The sequence below is a fragment of the Takifugu rubripes genome, chromosome 9 (genome assembly GCF_901000725.2).
Source record: "Takifugu rubripes chromosome 9, fTakRub1.2, whole genome shotgun sequence".
NCBI lineage: Eukaryota > Metazoa > Chordata > Actinopteri > Tetraodontiformes > Tetraodontidae > Takifugu > Takifugu rubripes.
Genome location: NC_042293.1, coordinates 3535198 through 3552776, shown reverse-complemented (window position 1 = coordinate 3552776; position 17579 = coordinate 3535198). Strand labels below are relative to the sequence as shown.

At 42.3% G+C, this 17579-nt stretch overlaps 3 protein-coding genes across 4 annotated transcripts; all 3 read left to right on the top strand.

Annotated features, from left to right (window-relative positions):
* The first annotated feature begins 144 nt into the window (after window positions 1-144).
* On the top strand, window positions 145-5561 carry herpud1 (homocysteine-inducible, endoplasmic reticulum stress-inducible, ubiquitin-like domain member 1). The gene is made up of 8 exons (XM_003967118.3): window positions 145-506; window positions 941-1018; window positions 1287-1361; window positions 1791-1930; window positions 2713-2823; window positions 2937-3308; window positions 4180-4294; window positions 4393-5561. Exons 1-8 carry the CDS (start codon window positions 354-356, stop codon window positions 4564-4566), a joined length of 1218 nt encoding a protein of 405 aa, XP_003967167.2. The 5' UTR covers window positions 145-353; the 3' UTR covers window positions 4567-5561.
* A 538-nt stretch (window positions 5562-6099) lies between these two features.
* On the top strand, window positions 6100-12411 carry cetp (cholesteryl ester transfer protein, plasma). Its single transcript, XM_003967119.3, has 18 exons — window positions 6100-6322; window positions 6440-6834; window positions 6914-7028; window positions 7117-7248; window positions 7364-7434; window positions 7830-7917; window positions 8040-8109; window positions 8202-8262; window positions 8337-8428; window positions 9242-9341; window positions 9868-9947; window positions 10093-10143; window positions 10226-10378; window positions 10521-10588; window positions 10782-10824; window positions 11252-11324; window positions 11892-11977; window positions 12059-12411. Exons 2-18 carry the CDS (start codon window positions 6687-6689, stop codon window positions 12134-12136), a joined length of 1509 nt encoding a protein of 502 aa, XP_003967168.2. The 5' UTR covers window positions 6100-6322; window positions 6440-6686; the 3' UTR covers window positions 12137-12411.
* A 629-nt stretch (window positions 12412-13040) lies between these two features.
* LOC115251006 (uncharacterized) lies at window positions 13041-14023 on the top strand. 2 transcript variants are annotated; one of them, XM_029841638.1, is made up of 2 exons: window positions 13041-13552; window positions 13622-14023. In XM_029841638.1, exons 1-2 carry the CDS (start codon window positions 13052-13054, stop codon window positions 13991-13993), a joined length of 873 nt encoding a protein of 290 aa, XP_029697498.1. In that variant the 5' UTR covers window positions 13041-13051; the 3' UTR covers window positions 13994-14023. The 2 variants fall into 2 exon arrangements, with proteins under 2 accessions (XP_029697498.1, XP_029697499.1); XM_029841639.1 differs by having other exon boundaries at window positions 13041-13493; window positions 13622-13837.
* Window positions 14024-17579: the final 3556 nt, after the last annotated feature.

Genomic DNA, 17579 nt, shown 5'->3' with positions numbered 1-17579 from the left:
GTGTATATATATATATGTACTTTATGTACTTTCACATTTCTATTTCATTGACTTCACGGTGCACTTGTGAAGTGAAGCATGTCTGCGCATGCGCATGCGGGTTTTTTTCTCCGACATCCACGTCAGACCACGAGCAGACGGCAACCAATCACGAACGGCCACAGTGTGTTTGGAAACAACATTCCTCCCTGCTAGAGTCGCTTCTGACATTCAGAAGGAAGACAACTGGAGATCAACCGGACTTCGTCGCCTCTGTTATTTTCGTCTGTCTGTTCAGAACTTCCCGAGACGGGAATCGCTCTTATCATAGCTGTCGCGAGTAACCAGCGCGAGGCAGACTACCGAAAGAGAAAATGGATAGCGACAATTCTCAACAAACGACCATTCGTATAATTATAAAAACGCCCAACCAGGCCTACAAGGACCAAACCATCGACGGTGTCCATCTGAACTGGACTGTGAAAGAGCTAAAAATGCATTTATCAGCGGTGTACCCAAGCAGACCGGTGAGTATTCAGGCTGATTAACAGGTTAGCCGGATGCTGTTAGCAGAAAATAGCGCGAGGCCGAGTTCTGGAATGTAGCTCGCGCTTCCTGAACAGCTGTCAGGCGCGTGCACATTTCATTATTATTGCGTAATGCAGCTGATGGCATTAAAATGTCTTAATTCCGGTTTTCTTCGGCTGGAGAACAGAGCTTTATTATAATCGCACTTCATCGTAGATGGGAATGAAATGGGACTTGTCAAGTGTTTACATAGACACCTGCCCTTTAATGGTAATACGCTATTATTTATTGATTTACCTTTAGGAGAGCTGTCCATGTAATCACATATGCTGGCAGGTTCATTACAGGTCTATTTTTCCATTCTGTGTTATATTTTGACCTCTTAATGAGACCTTGTTATTCACACATTTTAATTTATTTTTACCCCCTTTAGCCTGTGAGTGGCCAGAGATTGATCTATGCTGGTAAACTGCTGCTTGACCATCTGCCATTGGAAGATCTATTCAAGCAGGTATGGAAGAATTGTTGTATTGACCCCGATTTGGTTACAGACAGGCACCAGAATTAATGGAGTTTTAGTCCATAGAAAGGTTGCAATCATCAGCCTCAGATGTGTGATGTGCACCATCGTGAATATTCCGAGGGTGAAAAGAGCAGTGTGGAAATCACATTTAAAGTAACTGCTGAAATAGGAGAACCGGCGATATATATAATTTCTTTACAACGTGTGCCACTAGGATTATTTGTTTTTAATCAGGACGTTATATGTTGTGTGTCAGATTGACATCACCCCTTCGCTGCATCTGGTGTGTGCACTCGGGAATCGGCACCAAGAGCTAGGAGCAAGATCCAAGGTAAGAAATGCGAATGTTTAATCAGATCTCTTATAAAACATAAGCGGTATGTCTATTATTCCATAGGAAATTGTGACTTAACCTCATTTGAAACAAGTTTTTTTCATTTCAAATTTGTAGTTGCCTTTCATTTGCAGCTGATTTTGCTCCTCTTTTTAGTAATTCACCGCAGAATTATCATTTTCAACCTCCTTAATGTTAAATGTGTTTTTGTTTTTATTTTCCTACTTGTAAGACTCCCATATTGTTTATAGAGCTCACAATTGACCACATGCATACAAAGATTTAATTAAATGATTCAACCTGTGGAATTCCACAACATATTAACATTAGACCTGCTATTTAGAGAATGGCAGCTCTTCTCTCAGTAACATTACGCCACCGAGCATGACAGTTTCGCTTCAGTCTTCTCTAAACTTGTCTTTGCAGACCAAAGTGACAGAACAGGTACAGCCCAGCAGCAGCTCCTCTGGGACTCCAGAACTGAGACAGAGGAGGCAGACCTCTCCCTCTTTGCCTCCTGCTTCAGCTCCGACACATACTCCTGGAAACCCTCCATCACCTGCAATGTAAGCCGCAGTGCAAGACCTATGCAGTCGTTTCCCCACCGTGACCCAGCAGCAAAATCTTTTTATCAAGTTTCATCAACTGCAAATGTAATCAATATCTCTGCCATGAATCCATGTTATTATTAGTGCTGCTGAAGTGAGCTTTTTAAAATTTAGATGTAGTCAATTCCCCAGCTGCCAAACAGGAAGTTAAGACGAGCACATCATAGCGTTATTGAAACAGCCTACCCATAATAAGATCTAAAGGAATATAGGTTGTTTTCTGGTTACAACCAGAAAAGGAGGTAGGTTTAGGCCTTTTACACAGTGGACCATTTCATGGAATCTGTTTGAATTTGCCTGTTGGCCATAAGTATATTTGACTTGCGATGACAGGTCACCGTGTCTTCTGCTTCGTAGTTGGAGATTATCTCCTGGTTCATTTCTTATGACCTGTCCACAAGTTGGCTAGTAGTGAAGTGGCGACCTGCCACTCTGGCTCAGCTAAAGTTGATGTGCGAGCGCTATATATCTATATATATATGGATGGATGGATGAATGGATGGATAGATAGATAGATAGATATGATAATAATGTGATAATCCTGAATACAACCAGAATAACAATCTTCCTATTTTTTTCATTAATGTTTTATTTTTAGTTGTCCATATTTTTAGTTTATTTTTAGTTGTACAAAAATCTATTTTATGTGACGTTGGGACTCTAAAGTTCTGAGTGCACCGTAGTGGTGGTTTAACCTGCTCTAGACCTTGGCTGAGATCGAGTCACATGTTTTTCTGCAGGCCTGGAGCCCAGCAGATGACCCAACCTGCCTTTCCCTCGTACTCGCTGTACAGCCCTCAGCAGCTCCTGTGGCTCCAACATATCTATGCTCAACAGTATTACATGCAGTAGTAAGTGCTCATTCCTTTATACACAGGATCTCATTGGGGTAATCGTGGCGATTAGTGCTTTAATCTATTTAATCCCTGACTAGTATGACATTTGCGGGTTTTTTTTCCCACAGCCATGCAGCCCTGGCAGCAGCCCGCTCAGACTCATCTACACCAGCATCAACCGTAGGCCAGTATCCACCAGTTCCTGCCCACCACTTACCCGTTCCGGCTCCCTTGGGCAATCAGAACCCCATCAATGACCTTCCGGTAAATCCAAACCCAGTGCAGGAGGGCGCTTTTCTCAACCCTGCCGAGGCCAACAACAACCTGCGGCTGAACGCGCAAGGCGGAGCGGTAATGGAAGACGAAGAGGACGTGGAGCACGATTGGTTGGACTGGTTGTACTCAGCTGCGAGGGTTGGAGTTCTACTCATGATTGTGTACTTCAATTCCAACCTGAGTCGCTTTCTGCTGGTGATGGGCACCCTCTTCCTCATGTATCTGTGAGTTTATGCTCTCTCTCTACTTATTTGGCACAAATCCCAACACTAACCCTAGCAAAGGCTGGCATTAGCCTCCTCTGGGTTTATTATAAAGTCAGCCATAAGTCAGGACGTGCACAGTTCTGAACAAGTGAACGAGAGCCACGCCAGGAGTCAATAAATAAAACCAGTCAGTGAGTTTGTGAGTGGATAAAGGCTGGGGACACAAGGAGTGTTGGTGCCACATCAGCACTGTTATCGCCAGCCGAGGCCACGCCGTTTCTTTACTCATCATGTTCTGGTCTCACGGCGTGTTTGCTGTTGTGTAACTCACACCTCACATGTGCTACATCCCTTGATCGTACGCAGTTGTCAGTGTGGGCAGGGTGAAGATTAGCATCAGCAGCAGGTGCAGAGTAAATATTTAACAACACAAGTGTCACTTTGCAACTTTTAGCCCTGCCTTCTTCTTCTTCAGCAAATTTGTCTCTTCTGCTCCTCTTGGATCATTCCTTCTGAGCAAAATAAGCACCGGCCTATTAGCAATAGCATGAGTTCATTCTGGATTAGTTTAATGACAGCTGCTGTGCCCAAAATATGCAACAAAACATGTATTTCTAAAAGCGTCCATCAGAATTCTGTCCTTTTTCTAACGACAGGCTGATCGTGTCCACTAAACACAATAATATGTAAACATATGGGATAAACAAAACTGTAGATCCCTTCTACTATGAGACAAGTTGACCAAATCTGTCAATCTCTGAAGATTTTCATCCATCAAAAACCACTAACATTGCCTAATTTCTAGATGTTTGCACATTGTTGAAACCATGTTGGTTTCTTTTTATGATTGTCATTAAACGCTTTGTTCTGCTTTCTTCCTCTCCAACAGCCACACTGCTGGTTGGTTTCCCTTCAGAAGGCAAGTGCGTGTCCAAGAGCCTAATCACCAGCAGCCCCCTGAGGTCCAGCCAAACCAGCAGAATGAGAACCAAAACCCAAATCAAGTGAGGACTTTTTTTGGATGGATTTCCCCCCCTTATTCACTTCCTTTTTACAGTACAGTGTCATCAGAGACCATGTTTTTACTCATCTGTCTTTTCAGGCTGGTGAACCCGCCGAAGGACGACCTGCTGCTCCACCGGAGGCCTCAGAAGGATTAACCGCAGCCGTTCTAGTGCCTCCTCACAGGGTGTCCCTCATGTGGACAGCCTGGGTGTTCTTCAAATCGTTCTTTTCCTCTCTCATACCCGAGGGTCCTCAGGGCATGGTCAACTAATTTTACCAACAAGGACAGACGGGAAAAGCGAACTTATTGAACTTTTACACAACGAACCATGAAGATGTGGGAAGGGAAAGAAAGACGTCTGGAGCCATCATTTCAAGCCCTCTAAAGCAACTCTTTTGGGTTTTCGAAACTGAAGTGAACTGCAAAAACACGCATGAAGGACAACGGTGTCTAATATCGGTGTATCTTTGTCTTCCGTCATTCCAGCCCAGCTTTGATATAAAAGTCCTACAGAAGACGTGAGAGGAAATGACTCGTTTTCCATTTAAATTCTGAAAATTGTCAATATTCCGTCTCTTATTTGCCCAAACTGTTGCAAAGCAACAGGGGGTGATAATCATGAATGAATGGAAAAAACTCCATTTTTATTCAGCCAAATCAACAAAAACATGCTGTCATCCAAATTATAGTAAAAAGTAAACATTTGTAAATATACTATATGTACATAAAGCACTTTACAACATGCGTTTTATGCAATCTTATTTGAATACATAAAGGACATGGGTTAATATATATCTCATTTTAAATGGCTCACTGTTGTTACACCAATTATTGTTTAGAGAAAGATTAACTTGGGACCTCTCTGAAGCGCTGTTTATACCCACAAATGATCTTATTTCTTTATTTTCTCGTCAAACGTCTGGACTTTAATCAGGATTTAACAGGAGATGCGGTTTGTAAGTTAAAAGGTGGGACAGGGAAGTTGGAACCTGCATGGCCTTTGGAAACGCAGTCTGTTACTTTCTGTTTCAGTGCTGCATCTACTGCATGTTTTATGGTGCAATCGTGGGAATTTAATATTGTCTCCAAAAGCTGAACTCTACTACTTGGTCAAGCTACATTTTCAGTGTTTGAATAGAGTTTCTGGCAGGTTTCTCTCTCCGTAGTTTGATTTCTTCTGAAGTCTTTCGTGCAAGTTGCTTGTGAAATAACATTTGTCATGAAACAGCAATAATGGCTGCAATAAAAGTAATTCTTCTTCCTAATGATGTTTTATTTTGATAAATGAGACAGAGACACATTCATCACAGTTTATAGAGGAATCGCCCTTTTAATTACCAAGAGTAAGAGACATAAATTAAGCTACGATGATGCTACAATGTCATTCAAACATGTTTCTACTGTAGCCTGAACAGCAAAAACCAACTTTAATGTTCTGCAGAATCATTATTCCTAAACTATAACCTCTCAACCTTTTGGCAGGAAAGAAACAAACTCTTTTCTTGTAGCATGTATGTATGAATATATTCAGGTATGCAAAAGAGAGGACTTTTCCTGTTAGAAGACCTTTTATTACCCGTTTTGCCTGATGTGCATTTTAACTTAAAAGACAATAGACAATCACCATGGCAATTTATGAATAGGGCATAAAGTTCCCAATAATATTATTTGCCCAGTTTTTTTGTGACGTTTCCGTCCACTAGATGGAGCCATGCGCAGACTTCTGGTGGCCACCTTATCCATGTTGTTTACATTGTGATGTGGCCCCTGCTGGGACCCCCCTGAAGCCTCTGGCTGATCCTCCATTAGGTCCTCCATTAGTTGTCACATGCTGGGAGGTTCGGAGAAGATCGTAGTGTCACCAGAGCATCACGGAAAGAAGGAAGCAACAATCCGCTGTTTGATTTTTCCATATTTTCAGAGGGCGTCTTTGTCTGGAATCTAAGATTGGTGGATTTTTGACTCAAAAATGTTCAAGTCGACAACCTCTAGCGACCCCGTAAGGCTTCAATGACATCTTTATGGGGTATGTATCACTGAGAAAATCAAAGTGCCTCAGCCTCATGCTCTGCCATGACATTCCATCGATTATCAATGAATCAAATCCCACCAAAATCCATTTAAACTGTGCTTCTTCGTGAAGGGTGGATCTCTGTCTCTGAAAGACTGAACAAAGACGAGATTACTGAGAGGTTCATCAATCTGAAGACACCCTGTCAATGCTGGCGAAACGTCTCATTCGCATAAGGTAAAAAGGGAGAAGAGAGGATCATTTTGAACTTTGACCTATCCTGGAAAAACCACGGTTCAGGAGAATCCGGGGAGACACGTTGAAACACAAACAGTCCACAAGGTTAGTAACCTGGGGGGAGCTCAAACATCCCACCACTATGCCTTGTGAAGTGTTGCGACTGCCTCTGCACTGCCTGCTGCTCCTGTCTGTGATCGGGCTGTCCCAGGCCTGCCTGGAGGACCCCGCTTCCGCCTACAGATTCACAGGCGCTGTGTGTCGTCTCACCTATCCAGCAGCTGTTGTGTGTAAGTTGGAATATCATAGTACCTTAGGTGTGTGTTCATTTTCCCTCCCGTCACTGTCACGTCTGTGTCCAAACTGTAGTAAATGAGAAGACCACGAAAGTGATCGAAGCCGCTTTCCAACATGCCCGATACCCCAATCTGAAAGGAGAAAAATCCCTGTCTTTTGTGGGGACAATTAGATATGGCCTGGAGAAGTGAGTGGATGCACACATGTACACATAAAAGTGGATGTAGTAAGTTTTCAGAGCACAGCGCTCCACAATAATGTCGTCCTTTGCCCAGTTTGGAGGTTCACAACCTGTCCATTGGTGCCAGTGAATTTGAGCTGCATCCCAATGAAGGAATCAGCATGGAAATAAGCAACGTGTCCGCGGTTTTCCGAGGGACCATTCAGTACGGATACGGGAGTTGGCTGTGAGTCCAAGTTGTGTGTGTGTGTGTGTGTGTGTGTGTGTGTGTGTGTGTGTGCAACAAATAAAAGGTGGTTCAGGAAATGAAAATACAGCTGTTGTCTTTTGGTCTCATTCAGCGTCAGCGTTGCAAATTCTATTGATTTTGAAATTCAGTCTCAGATTGACCTTGGCATCAACCCAAAACTTCGTAAGTACCCGTCTTGGATGTTCACATACGTGCAAGTAAATGCTGTTGCTATTGTGTGTCTTCAAATGCAGCTTTTTCCCCTCCTGAACTGGATTTCTTACAACTATTATTATTTTTGTTTATGTAGTTTTTGATGGTCTTTAAAGTCCTTCAGTGTCGTTCCCCGCCTTCCTCTGCTGGCGAAGTCTTCCTCTCACATCCTGTTCAGTGACCCACCAGGATATTATCACAGTCAAGCAGCGATTAGATCCAACATATTTTCCACATGTGTGCTTTTGCTTCACGCATGATGATTCTGTCATGCACGTGTCTTTTAACTTTTTTGTTGTTTTTTTTAACTCTCACAATCACCCCTGCTGGTTAAATCCGGCTGTTATCTTTCTGCTTTCTTTAAGACTGCAAAGAAGGGAAGGTAGCTGCCGACACGTCGGACTGTTATCTGAGGTTTGACAAGCTGCTGCTTCATCTGCAGGGGGACAAAGAGTAAGTGATCAGCTGGATCAGCTGTTAGGAAACACAGGAGGTAGACAGCAGCAGCAGCAGCAGAGCACATCTGCGCCGCGATACTATTATCTGATCCGTTTGTGTTTCCTTCTGCCGGCCAGACCAAACTGGCTCAAAAAGCTCTTCACTGATTTTATCAGCTTCACTGTCAAAATGGCAATAAAGGGACAGGTGAGACAAATCACCGCTCATTCATCACTAGTTAGCAGAAAAAGATTCACGCCTCCGCAATACCTTTCACCCAATTTTGTTTCTAAATGCAGATTTGCAAGGAGATAAACAAGGTTGCAAATATATTGGCCGACTTTATTCAAGACACAGCAGGTGTGTGTGTCAAAGTCGTGAATTAAAGGTTTGCCGAGGCCTCCTAATGGCGAAGCATTGCGTTGTGTTTGCAGAGCATTTCCTGTCTGATGGGGACATCAGCATGGATATCGGTGTCACTGCTGCCCCCATCATCACTGCTAACTACATAGAATCCTATCACAAGGTATGTGATGTTCTGGTACAGCGCCTTTCCAGCCATCTTTGCCCACTCCTTTCATATCCCAAGCCATGCAGTCACACTCTCATTATCATTTCTGCTCCAATAGTTGTGAACTACTTATAAAAGCTCCCGCGCTTATCGGGAATAAATTACACACATTTAGGAGCAAGGACATGTCAACATGGATGTTGCAAAGGACTGTGCCCACTCAGGACAAAGGGCCTGTATATTAAATATTTGTCATTGAAGAAGCTCCCAGAAATCCTGTCATCAAGCGCCGTAAAGCCAGTTTTGCTCCCTCCCACAATGGCTTTTTATAATCATTTATGATTGTGAGGATTTTTAATGCAATCGGGCCGGACACAACAAAATAAATACTCGACTCTTCATTCCCAGACTGAACTGATACACTGTTGTTGATGCATGTTTTCTATATATTACTCTAATAATCAGAACTGTTAAATTTGGGTTCAGTTGGGTTGTGATTATTACCTGTAAAGGAAAACCCACAGGAAAACAACAATCACCCCTGGAAAATACAAAATGTTACCGTTTGGTAAATTCCATGAACCACTTTAAGCTCTACTGCACAGCAGTCGTGGTTCTAGTCAAACAGTCTGTATAAAGATGACAAAGATGACACTACCATCTACTTTTAGTCACACAAACAAATGATCACATAATAGGTCACAACCATCATAACCGGTAAGAATGGCTTTTAATACATCAAAATAGGTTATATGCAAATAGACTGCAGGGGTTGTTCAGTGGTTGTACGCCTAGATTGTTATTTTTTCTTATTTTATTATCTGCCAGGGCCTGACCAAATACAACAACGGTTCTGCTGTCATCAATGACTCTGTTTTCCACCCCAAGCAGCTGACTGAAAACAGGATGCTGTACTTTTGGTTGTCAGGTCAGTCATTCTTGAATTGTGGACATTGTGTAATATTATTACTACTTTGGCCTCCATGTCGTCTTTGTTTCATCTGCGTGCCAACTACCATCTGTCATTGGCAAGAAAGGAGGTGTTCTAGAGCGGTAACTCGTGGAAGGGGTGCGGCTTGGAGCCCTCCCCCGAAATATCATTGAAATCATTAAAATACCAATTTGGAGTTTTGGTATTGCCCAAAAAAGGCACTGACCTAAGAAAAAAAGCATGAAGAAGAAATTCCAGCTCATCTATTGTCCAGGACTGACACCAGGAATTCCTCCCCTTCAGCCAGCTTGTTCGAAACCCCCCCAAAAACGGGGGCAACATCAGGTCCTCCGGCTCGCTCCCCGTCCCGTGATGGATGATCCATTTGCATTAAGGGTGTAGGCAAACTGTCCCAAAGTTTAACCCTCCCACCATAGACTTAATGAATAGTACAGATCTAATGTTATGATTAATATGATTTTACATGGGTGCGTGTTACAAACAATTATTAATCAATATCCAGACCAGGTTTTTAACCCACTGATCGCCGCCGCCCACCAAGACGGCCGCTTCCAAGCCAACTTCTCAGGAACTGAGTTCACGGTAAGGACAGAAAACCACGTTTACTCAAAAAACTCCAGACAAAGCTTAAAAGACACAAAATATACAATACGACCTGCTGTCGGGGATCATAAAGCCTAAATTGCTGCTCTGACATCAATTGTTGAACCTCATATTTTGATTTCAGGAGCTTTTCAAGACTGAATTATCCAGCGATATGCCTGGATTTATTAGGGAGGTAACATGGAAGCGTTCTTCTTCTTTAAAGTTCCAACATCAGCGTGCCAGACAGGTTTTAATGTCGGTCTGTTTGTGCTTAGTGTTTGCTGGACGTGGCTTCTCCTGAGCTGAGTGTGTGGAGTTCATCTGTTCCTTTCCTCAACACCTCCACCCGGGGTACAAGCGTCTGGTCGAAGGCTGCTGGGACGCTCCAGTGTGGGAATCAGGGCAAACCAACCCTCTACTTTGAAATGGTAAATAAGCAGCTAAACTATAGATGCCAGGAGGAATTTATAAAAAATAAAGCCAACAGTGTTGGAGACTAACACAACTGTTATTATTTTAATCATTTCCAGCATTTATTTGTAAATGTTTCTTTTTGTTTGTGACATCTAGAATGTGGTTGTGGATGTCACGGCCTCCTATGCTGACAAGAAACTCTCCCTGCATGGGAAATCCTCAGAGTAAGCCTTCCTGCTCTCTGACCCTGATCTCAACCAAACCCGCTGTCACGCTTCCAGCTGTGGCGTTATTGGTTATTATCAACCATGCAACCTTTTGGCCATTGCACACCAATCTGTGTATCCAGTTATTTCCAGTTTCAGTTGCCAAGTATTTGTCATGTCGTAATGTCGTTCACCTCTCCTTTCCCATCAGGATATATGGGCTGCAGGCTGAACTGCCCCTACAAGAGAAACCGGTAATATTTTTTATTCTTTTGGGTTGATTTTCTTTCTAGCTATGCAATTTATAGTAGAGTGGACGTCATGATGCCTAATGCTCTCATGCACACTGCTGCAACACTCTCGTGCGTGCATGATTGAATGTTGCACTTTACATACAAGCAGTCTGAATTATTAAATCAAATGACCCCCCCAGACCCTTTCTATAGGAACCTCCAATACTTGTGAGGATTAAATCAAGAAAAGCAAGATTGTAAACATGCTTTTATCACTACAGCAAACTACATTGACATTGTTTTAGATTGCAGTTCATCTGTGTGTTGATCTTTGTACAGTTTATCTCTGCTGACCTGGACTTTCTGGTTATATTTACAACTGCTTTTGCATTAAATGGCTGCTAATGTTAATGTTGAGATTTAAAAAATGATCACAAATTCTTTCCAGTTGCTGGATGAGGCGCAGCTTGAGTTTTTAAGAGAAACTGTGAAGAAAATAGGCGTTCCAAAGGTCCTGTCCGGTAAGTGGCAATGGCGTGAAAGTGACTTCCAGATAAACATTCACTTAAACCTGTCAGGTCAGTTTTCCTCTGATTAGATTTAAATGCAGGACACAAGGCTTATGGGGACGCCGTGAACTTTAAAAAATGTCTTTAAATGCAGCAGACGGGGGGGAGGAAAGCTGTTCCGAGGGAGTGGGATTCCCCGGGGTGCAGGTTCGGTCCATATGATGGTCCTGATTTCAGCATGAAACAGATGCAGCCTGTAGCTGCAGCCTACCGGCAAATGACCCTTGACCTTACAGAGTCAATGCACCCAGTGCGTCAATGAGTGTCTTTAGGCTGAAATCCGGAGGATTTCACAGACCACACCAGCACACGATGATCGCAAATGATAATCATCCCACAAAAAAACAGTATTTTCTGTCATCCAAAATAACTCAATGTCTTAGAAGAAGTGACATAAGAAGACTGAACAAGATCAGAATGTGCATTCGCTAGTGATTGCATTAAGCTCAGCTGAATTCTACTTTTAAAAAGAGGTGACCCCAAACTAGCACCCTACAATACAATTGTTGTCTGTTCCAGTTCTTGAAATTGCGCTAACCAGGCTGTTGGACAAACAAGGAGTTTACTTATTTGACATATTCAACCCGGAAGTGCTTCCTCAGGATGTAAGTATTTGTTTATATTGTAGCAACTTGTCTTTGTCTTCGTCTTAAGTGGGATTCATTCTGTCCACGTCTGTTCTGCAGGGCTTTGTGGTGATAGAGATGGATTTTGGGTTCCCTCATCACCTTCTAGTTGAGTTCCTTAAGAAGACACTGCAGTAACTTGCCAGGACCAAAGAGATCCACTGTTTAAGTTCACTGTTTAATAGGAAACATTCCTCAGAGTTTTTATTGTGATCATCCCCAACAGTTTGGCGGATTGTAGAAAAAGGCCTTGAAATTTTATTAAAATACTGTATAAAGGAAAACTTCAATGCCGAGTTCACCGGCATCTGCCATCAGACGCCATCGAGACGCCCTGGAGAAATACCAACCCCTGGTCAACGGTCAAACTGGAACAAATTGATAGAATAAAAAAGCAAATGCTCCCATTCCTTTAAACTGCTCTGTGTTTTGATGCATGCTTGAATGCAAAGACAGAATCTGTGCAAGATAATACTGCAGACTCATCTTGGGTTCACTGCTTAAGAAATATGTTATCTGATCATTTAATGCAAGGTGTCTGCGTCATTAACACACACACACACAGACACACTCATATATCATTTTCTAAGATGAATACCTTGTGGTCAGCATCACGTGGGAGTTTTGGGGTCTTGACTGTGCCTGAAGACCCCCAATAGGGCCTTCACAAAGATTGTGTTGGGGCAGTTGAGCACATGATGAGGGACGGGGGATGATCACTGACCCTGGCCGCGATGATGCTCGGTGTAACATGCAGCCACGTTCGGAACACAACACTGGAACACATCATGTCCAGGAACACCGGAGTACAAAGATCTTACAGAGGCTCACAGATCCAGACCGATAGAATGTTGGCAGTTAATATACTAATCAAGCTACTCTCAACTCAGTGTAAAGAGAAGCTAGAGATAGAAATCTGTCCAAAAAAAACCATCACAAAGGAGCATCTTAAGCACATGAGCATTCTTGCACTGCCATTGGTCTAACCTGCTAAAGGCTACAGCTATATAAACCTGAATAGTCAACCTCTGTTGAATCATTCCAAATAGCATCATGACTTGGAAAAGAGGCATGAGTATTACGGGCTACCTGCCCAGTGGAGATTACTTAACTCAGACGGTTAACCGCCAGGTCATACTAGTAATGTTGCTTTTATGTTACCACTTGTGGTTCCAGATTGACTTTATTTGTCCGTGCGGCTCGAATCAGAATTATTTCCATTGCTACAGCTACATGGTGTTGCCCAGTATCATCATCACCTGCATCATCCTGTGGAACGACAAACGCATTGGGAGATTCCTCAGATACAACTGCAACTACATATCGCTTGAACGGAAGAGATCCACCAGAAAATTCAACCTTCAGTTCTTGGTGTGCGTTCTTCAAGCAGCAACCTCTGGGTTCTTTTGGTGCGGCTCGGTGCTGGTGGATGGAGACTGGTACCTGTGCTGTGGGCTTTTTGATAGCAGAGGAGCGAGGACCTCCGGCTGCGTGGGTACGGAAATGAGCCAAACTGAGAAAAATGATAGAATTCACCTGAAGAATCAATCAATGGTGAGTAAAGCCTCTTGCTGTTTGCAGCAACTAGTTAATATAAAACGTTTTTTGCTTTTTTCCTGGCAGGTTTTAGGGTTAATCTGCATCCTCCTTACAGCTGTGTGCTCCTTTGTTTTGGTGCTGCCGTGGGCTAGGTGGTGCTTGAGAAGGAATCACTTTAGGACCTTGTTTGAGGAAGCTATCCTGGAGCAGACCGAGAAGACTTTGGAGAATGAGATACAAAAAGCTGCTGCGAATGTCGTGGCGACCTCGCTGGCCACTACGACGGCGGTTACCTCGTCCAAAGCTGCTCCGGAGGGCTTGGAAAAACCTACGGCCCGGGAGGAAATACTGCTGAATATGAACACCAACTGGGAGGAAATCATTTTTCTTGCTGACTATCTCCTCGAAAGCATTCCGGATAATGTGAGATTTAAAGAGAGTATTGTTAAAAAATGAAGGCAGAGACTAATAAGGTTGTGTGCTTTTGTGTGCGTGTGTGTGTAATGTAAATATCTTTAAATTGTCGTTCATTTTAAACCCCCATCTGAGTTGTTTGCATGTTATGTCTTTTGCTGATGTTTATTAAAGTATTTATTTTAAAAGAATAGTTAAAAATTGTGTTCTATGACTCTCCGCACCTGAATTTAGATTTATTTCCCCGACAAATGAGTTAAATTAACGTTGCCATCCAAATTAAGGATTTATTCTAAGGACTTCGTCAATGACTGATTGATCCCAACTATCTTCAGCTGCAGTTGTTAAAGACTTTATTCTCCAAAATGCAGCTGCACATCTATTAACAGATTTTTAAAAAACACTGTTTTGTTCTTATTATTTTCTTCTTCTTGAACAGCTTCTTCTCCTCTGTTTGCCTAATTTTTCCTGCCACTGTTGCTCGCTCAGGGTTCAGCCAGAGACAATGTTGACTGTAACAGATGCTACATACAGTAAAAGAAGTTGAGCTGAGTTTAAAGGAATGCCCCGCTGCTCTTATCGACTCCCAAACTCACCCTGCAGATTTCTGGATACCAACCGAGGATCTAAAAACTCCGTTCAGATGATTAAGTTGTAGAGTTTAAAGACCCTTAACTGTACTTTTCTGTACTTTATCCTCCTTTTACTTGATCCCACTCAATAATTTTAGACATGTTTCTGCTAGCTTGGATATTTGTCTATCAGCCTGGTTATGTTAAATGAGGAAACTGGCCTTAAAAGGAACAGAATAACATCAAACACTGGCATGACTCAAGAACAGAGTGCTACGGTGGAACTTTGGAACACCAAGTAAGAACAAACAGGACTTCTAGATGTCAATAATAGCACTGTCAATAAAAGCTAAAACTAGGAATTATCTTAACATTTGTCCCGTTTTAAAGTCCAACAATTAATATTGATTCAAGCAGTAAGTGGGAGGTATAATTTAGCAATAAGAAAACCAAATCAAGCTTGGTTCAGAATGAATCGTCTCAAGGATTAGCAGAGCTAAACTACCGGTACACAGAGACTATCACAGAGCTCCTTTAAGCACTTTTATCACTGTCTAAAGCAGAGGTGTCAAACTCAAATACCCAGTCGGCCAAAATTCAAAACTGGGACAAAGTCATGGGCCAACATTGCTATTTATTGAAAAAAAATCTTCCTCCAGTTATAACACGGAACCTTTTGTTATGGACCCAAACTAGTTTGGCTCAACAACTGAACTTGGAACAAGCAAAGCTTCACACAATACAACATATAATTTATTATTGCACACATGCAAAATCAAAATTCAAATAAAAAAAGACATCACTGGCATTCATTTCTTCTCTTTTAAATTTCAACAGTAATCTTTAGCCATTGAAAGTTAATGTAATGTAAATGTAATGCCTTTTCATCTCTTCTACTAGCACCTTTGAGTCATTTCCAGGTGTTTGTGCTTGTCTTGGTGTTGCATTTTATAGCGTCATCTGTTGTTGCTCTCCTTGTAATGCACATTGGCTCCACATACAAGACAGGCAGGCCTGTCTTTTACATATCTAAACAGATATTCTGCCTCCTACCTGTTCAGAAAAGTCTTATTTTCTGCCTTTCTTTTTACCATTTTTCAGAGGGATAGTGCGGTGCCAGAATTAGCATTAGCATATAAGGTCGCTATGACTGCTTCCTCTTTCTTGGTGGTTGGCAAGCCACATATTCATGCATTACCACCATCAACTGATGTGGAGTGTGGATTTTCACACAAAAACACTAGCAGAGCATTCTGGTATTTGTAGTATTAGCACATGCTCTTTAAGTGATAATACCAGCGGGCCAGCTCTAATAGTCAATTGTATGGCTTCGCAGGCCAAATATAATTACATTGCGGGCAAAATTTGGCCCACAGGCCAGAGTTTGACACCTATGGTCTAAAGCATAAGTGGACACAACAGGAAGTACGTGTTTAAGCCAAAACAAGGGACAATAAAAGATCTGCAAAGATTTGGTGTACAATAAATAAATTAAGCCATGAAATGGCTTTAGGACAGATATATAGAATAACTATAGTGTATTTTGACTTTTAATTTAGTTTAATTGCCAGTTTTGACCTATTTTTTGTGCTTGTCTTGGTGTTGCATTTGGTGTTTGGTGTTTGTTTATTCTTTGGTTTGTTTTATTAGTTGTTTTTTTCTCGATTAATTTTTTTAAAAAACATCTTGACAAACTGTACTTCACTTACTTTAGCCTCTAGGGGTCGGTAGACTGTAACAAATAGCTGATTCCGGCTGTTTCCGGGTTCTGCCCTGAAACACCCCCCTCCGCCCCTTCCCACTAAGAGGCAGCTGGGACAGGCTCAGGGACGCCTCCAGTTGCATCCGGTTGAGCAAAGCAAATAATAACTATGTCAGTAGTTTCTCGAATTCAGTTTCACCCAAATCAACCCACTTTGTGCCTTTCTCCTTGTTGTGAAGCCATGATTTATGTAAATGAACAAGCATCAAGTCCGTTACAGCATCCACTGACATTAGTAAATCTCTTGAAATAACCAGCCACAATGCAGCGACCATTCTGCTGTGTAAATTAAATGTAAAGAGCAACTGTGGGTCCGTATCTGGGTCTAGACTTTCCTTTACTATCTCTGTAACTCCTACTGAGGCTTATCTGAGATACAACGTAAACCTGCCATTATATCACCTTATTTATTTCCCTATAGTCCTGGCTGCATAGCCAATGTTGCTTTGGAGTCAGATAAGATAAGCCAGTTCAAAGTAACGCTGAATCCTGGATGACAACATAGCTGCTCCACTTTTGTTTGTGCAGCTGAGTGACTGTCAGCCATGACCTCAGTTAAACCAGTAGCCATTTTACCCTTGACATTGCAACGGAAGCGTGAAAAAAAATAACAAACCCAAACTAAATCTAAATCTGCCATCATACATATGCTGTTATCATCCTCTGCATGACTGCAAATGCAAAGGAGCGTTTGAGAATGTATTGTATGTTTTCCTGGGTGTAAAACATTATTCAACATGGGTGAAAAAGAAAGAAAGAGAGAAAGCAACCCTGACAAAGCACCGCCGGGGTGTCCCTCTGCTCAAATATGCGGTTTCACTTCTCAATCACACAAGACGTCTGTGAAAACCATTTATTTCCCAGCTGCTTTATGAGCCAGGGACATGATGCCTTAATTTAGTCATAACTCAAATCAATTTTCTGACGTGTGCTCAATAATTACTTTTCTTTTTCTCCTTTTGTATTTGACACCCTGGTGTTTTTCCACATTTCCTTATTCTTCTGCTGCTCTGCACGCTTGAACTGCGTCAGCCATCTTGATTCTAATACTTTTCCTTTTTTTCCCACCTTTTTTGCACTGGCCAAAGTGTAACTACAGGCGCAACAGACCCCCGGCGTGTTGGCAAGTGTTGCAACACCACCACATTTTATGAGGAACGTGCTTTTCCAGCATCTGTCAGCTGCAGCCAGGAGGGGTCCATCTAAAAATGTCTCCACGAGGACGGAGGACTGTACTGTTGGGTCTGATCGCCTCACACAACCTGGTTTTGTGCATCTACAGGAAGTAACCACA

What these genes read in the sequence shown, in the direction of transcription:
- cetp (XM_003967119.3), top strand. Translation starts at nt 6,687, where the DNA reads ATGCCTTGTGAAGTGTTGCGACTGCCTCTGCACTGCCTGCTGCTCCTG. An exon ending in TGGCATCAACCCAAAACTTC is followed by an intron (nt 7,435 to 7,829) that starts GTAAGTACCCGT and finishes GCTTTCTTTAAG; the next exon opens with ACTGCAAAGAAGGGAAGGTA. An exon ending in CGTTCCAAAGGTCCTGTCCG is followed by an intron (nt 11,325 to 11,891) that starts GTAAGTGGCAAT and finishes TGTCTGTTCCAG; the next exon opens with TTCTTGAAATTGCGCTAACC.
- herpud1 (XM_003967118.3), top strand. Translation starts at nt 354, where the DNA reads ATGGATAGCGACAATTCTCAACAAACGACCATTCGTATAATTATAAAA. An exon ending in AGCTAGGAGCAAGATCCAAG is followed by an intron (nt 1,362 to 1,790) that starts GTAAGAAATGCG and finishes TTGTCTTTGCAG; the next exon opens with ACCAAAGTGACAGAACAGGT. An exon ending in AGAACCAAAACCCAAATCAA is followed by an intron (nt 4,295 to 4,392) that starts GTGAGGACTTTT and finishes CTGTCTTTTCAG; the next exon opens with GCTGGTGAACCCGCCGAAGG.
- LOC115251006 (XM_029841638.1), top strand. Translation starts at nt 13,052, where the DNA reads ATGACTTGGAAAAGAGGCATGAGTATTACGGGCTACCTGCCCAGTGGA. An exon ending in ACCTGAAGAATCAATCAATG is followed by an intron (nt 13,553 to 13,621) that starts GTGAGTAAAGCC and finishes TTTTCCTGGCAG; the next exon opens with GTTTTAGGGTTAATCTGCAT.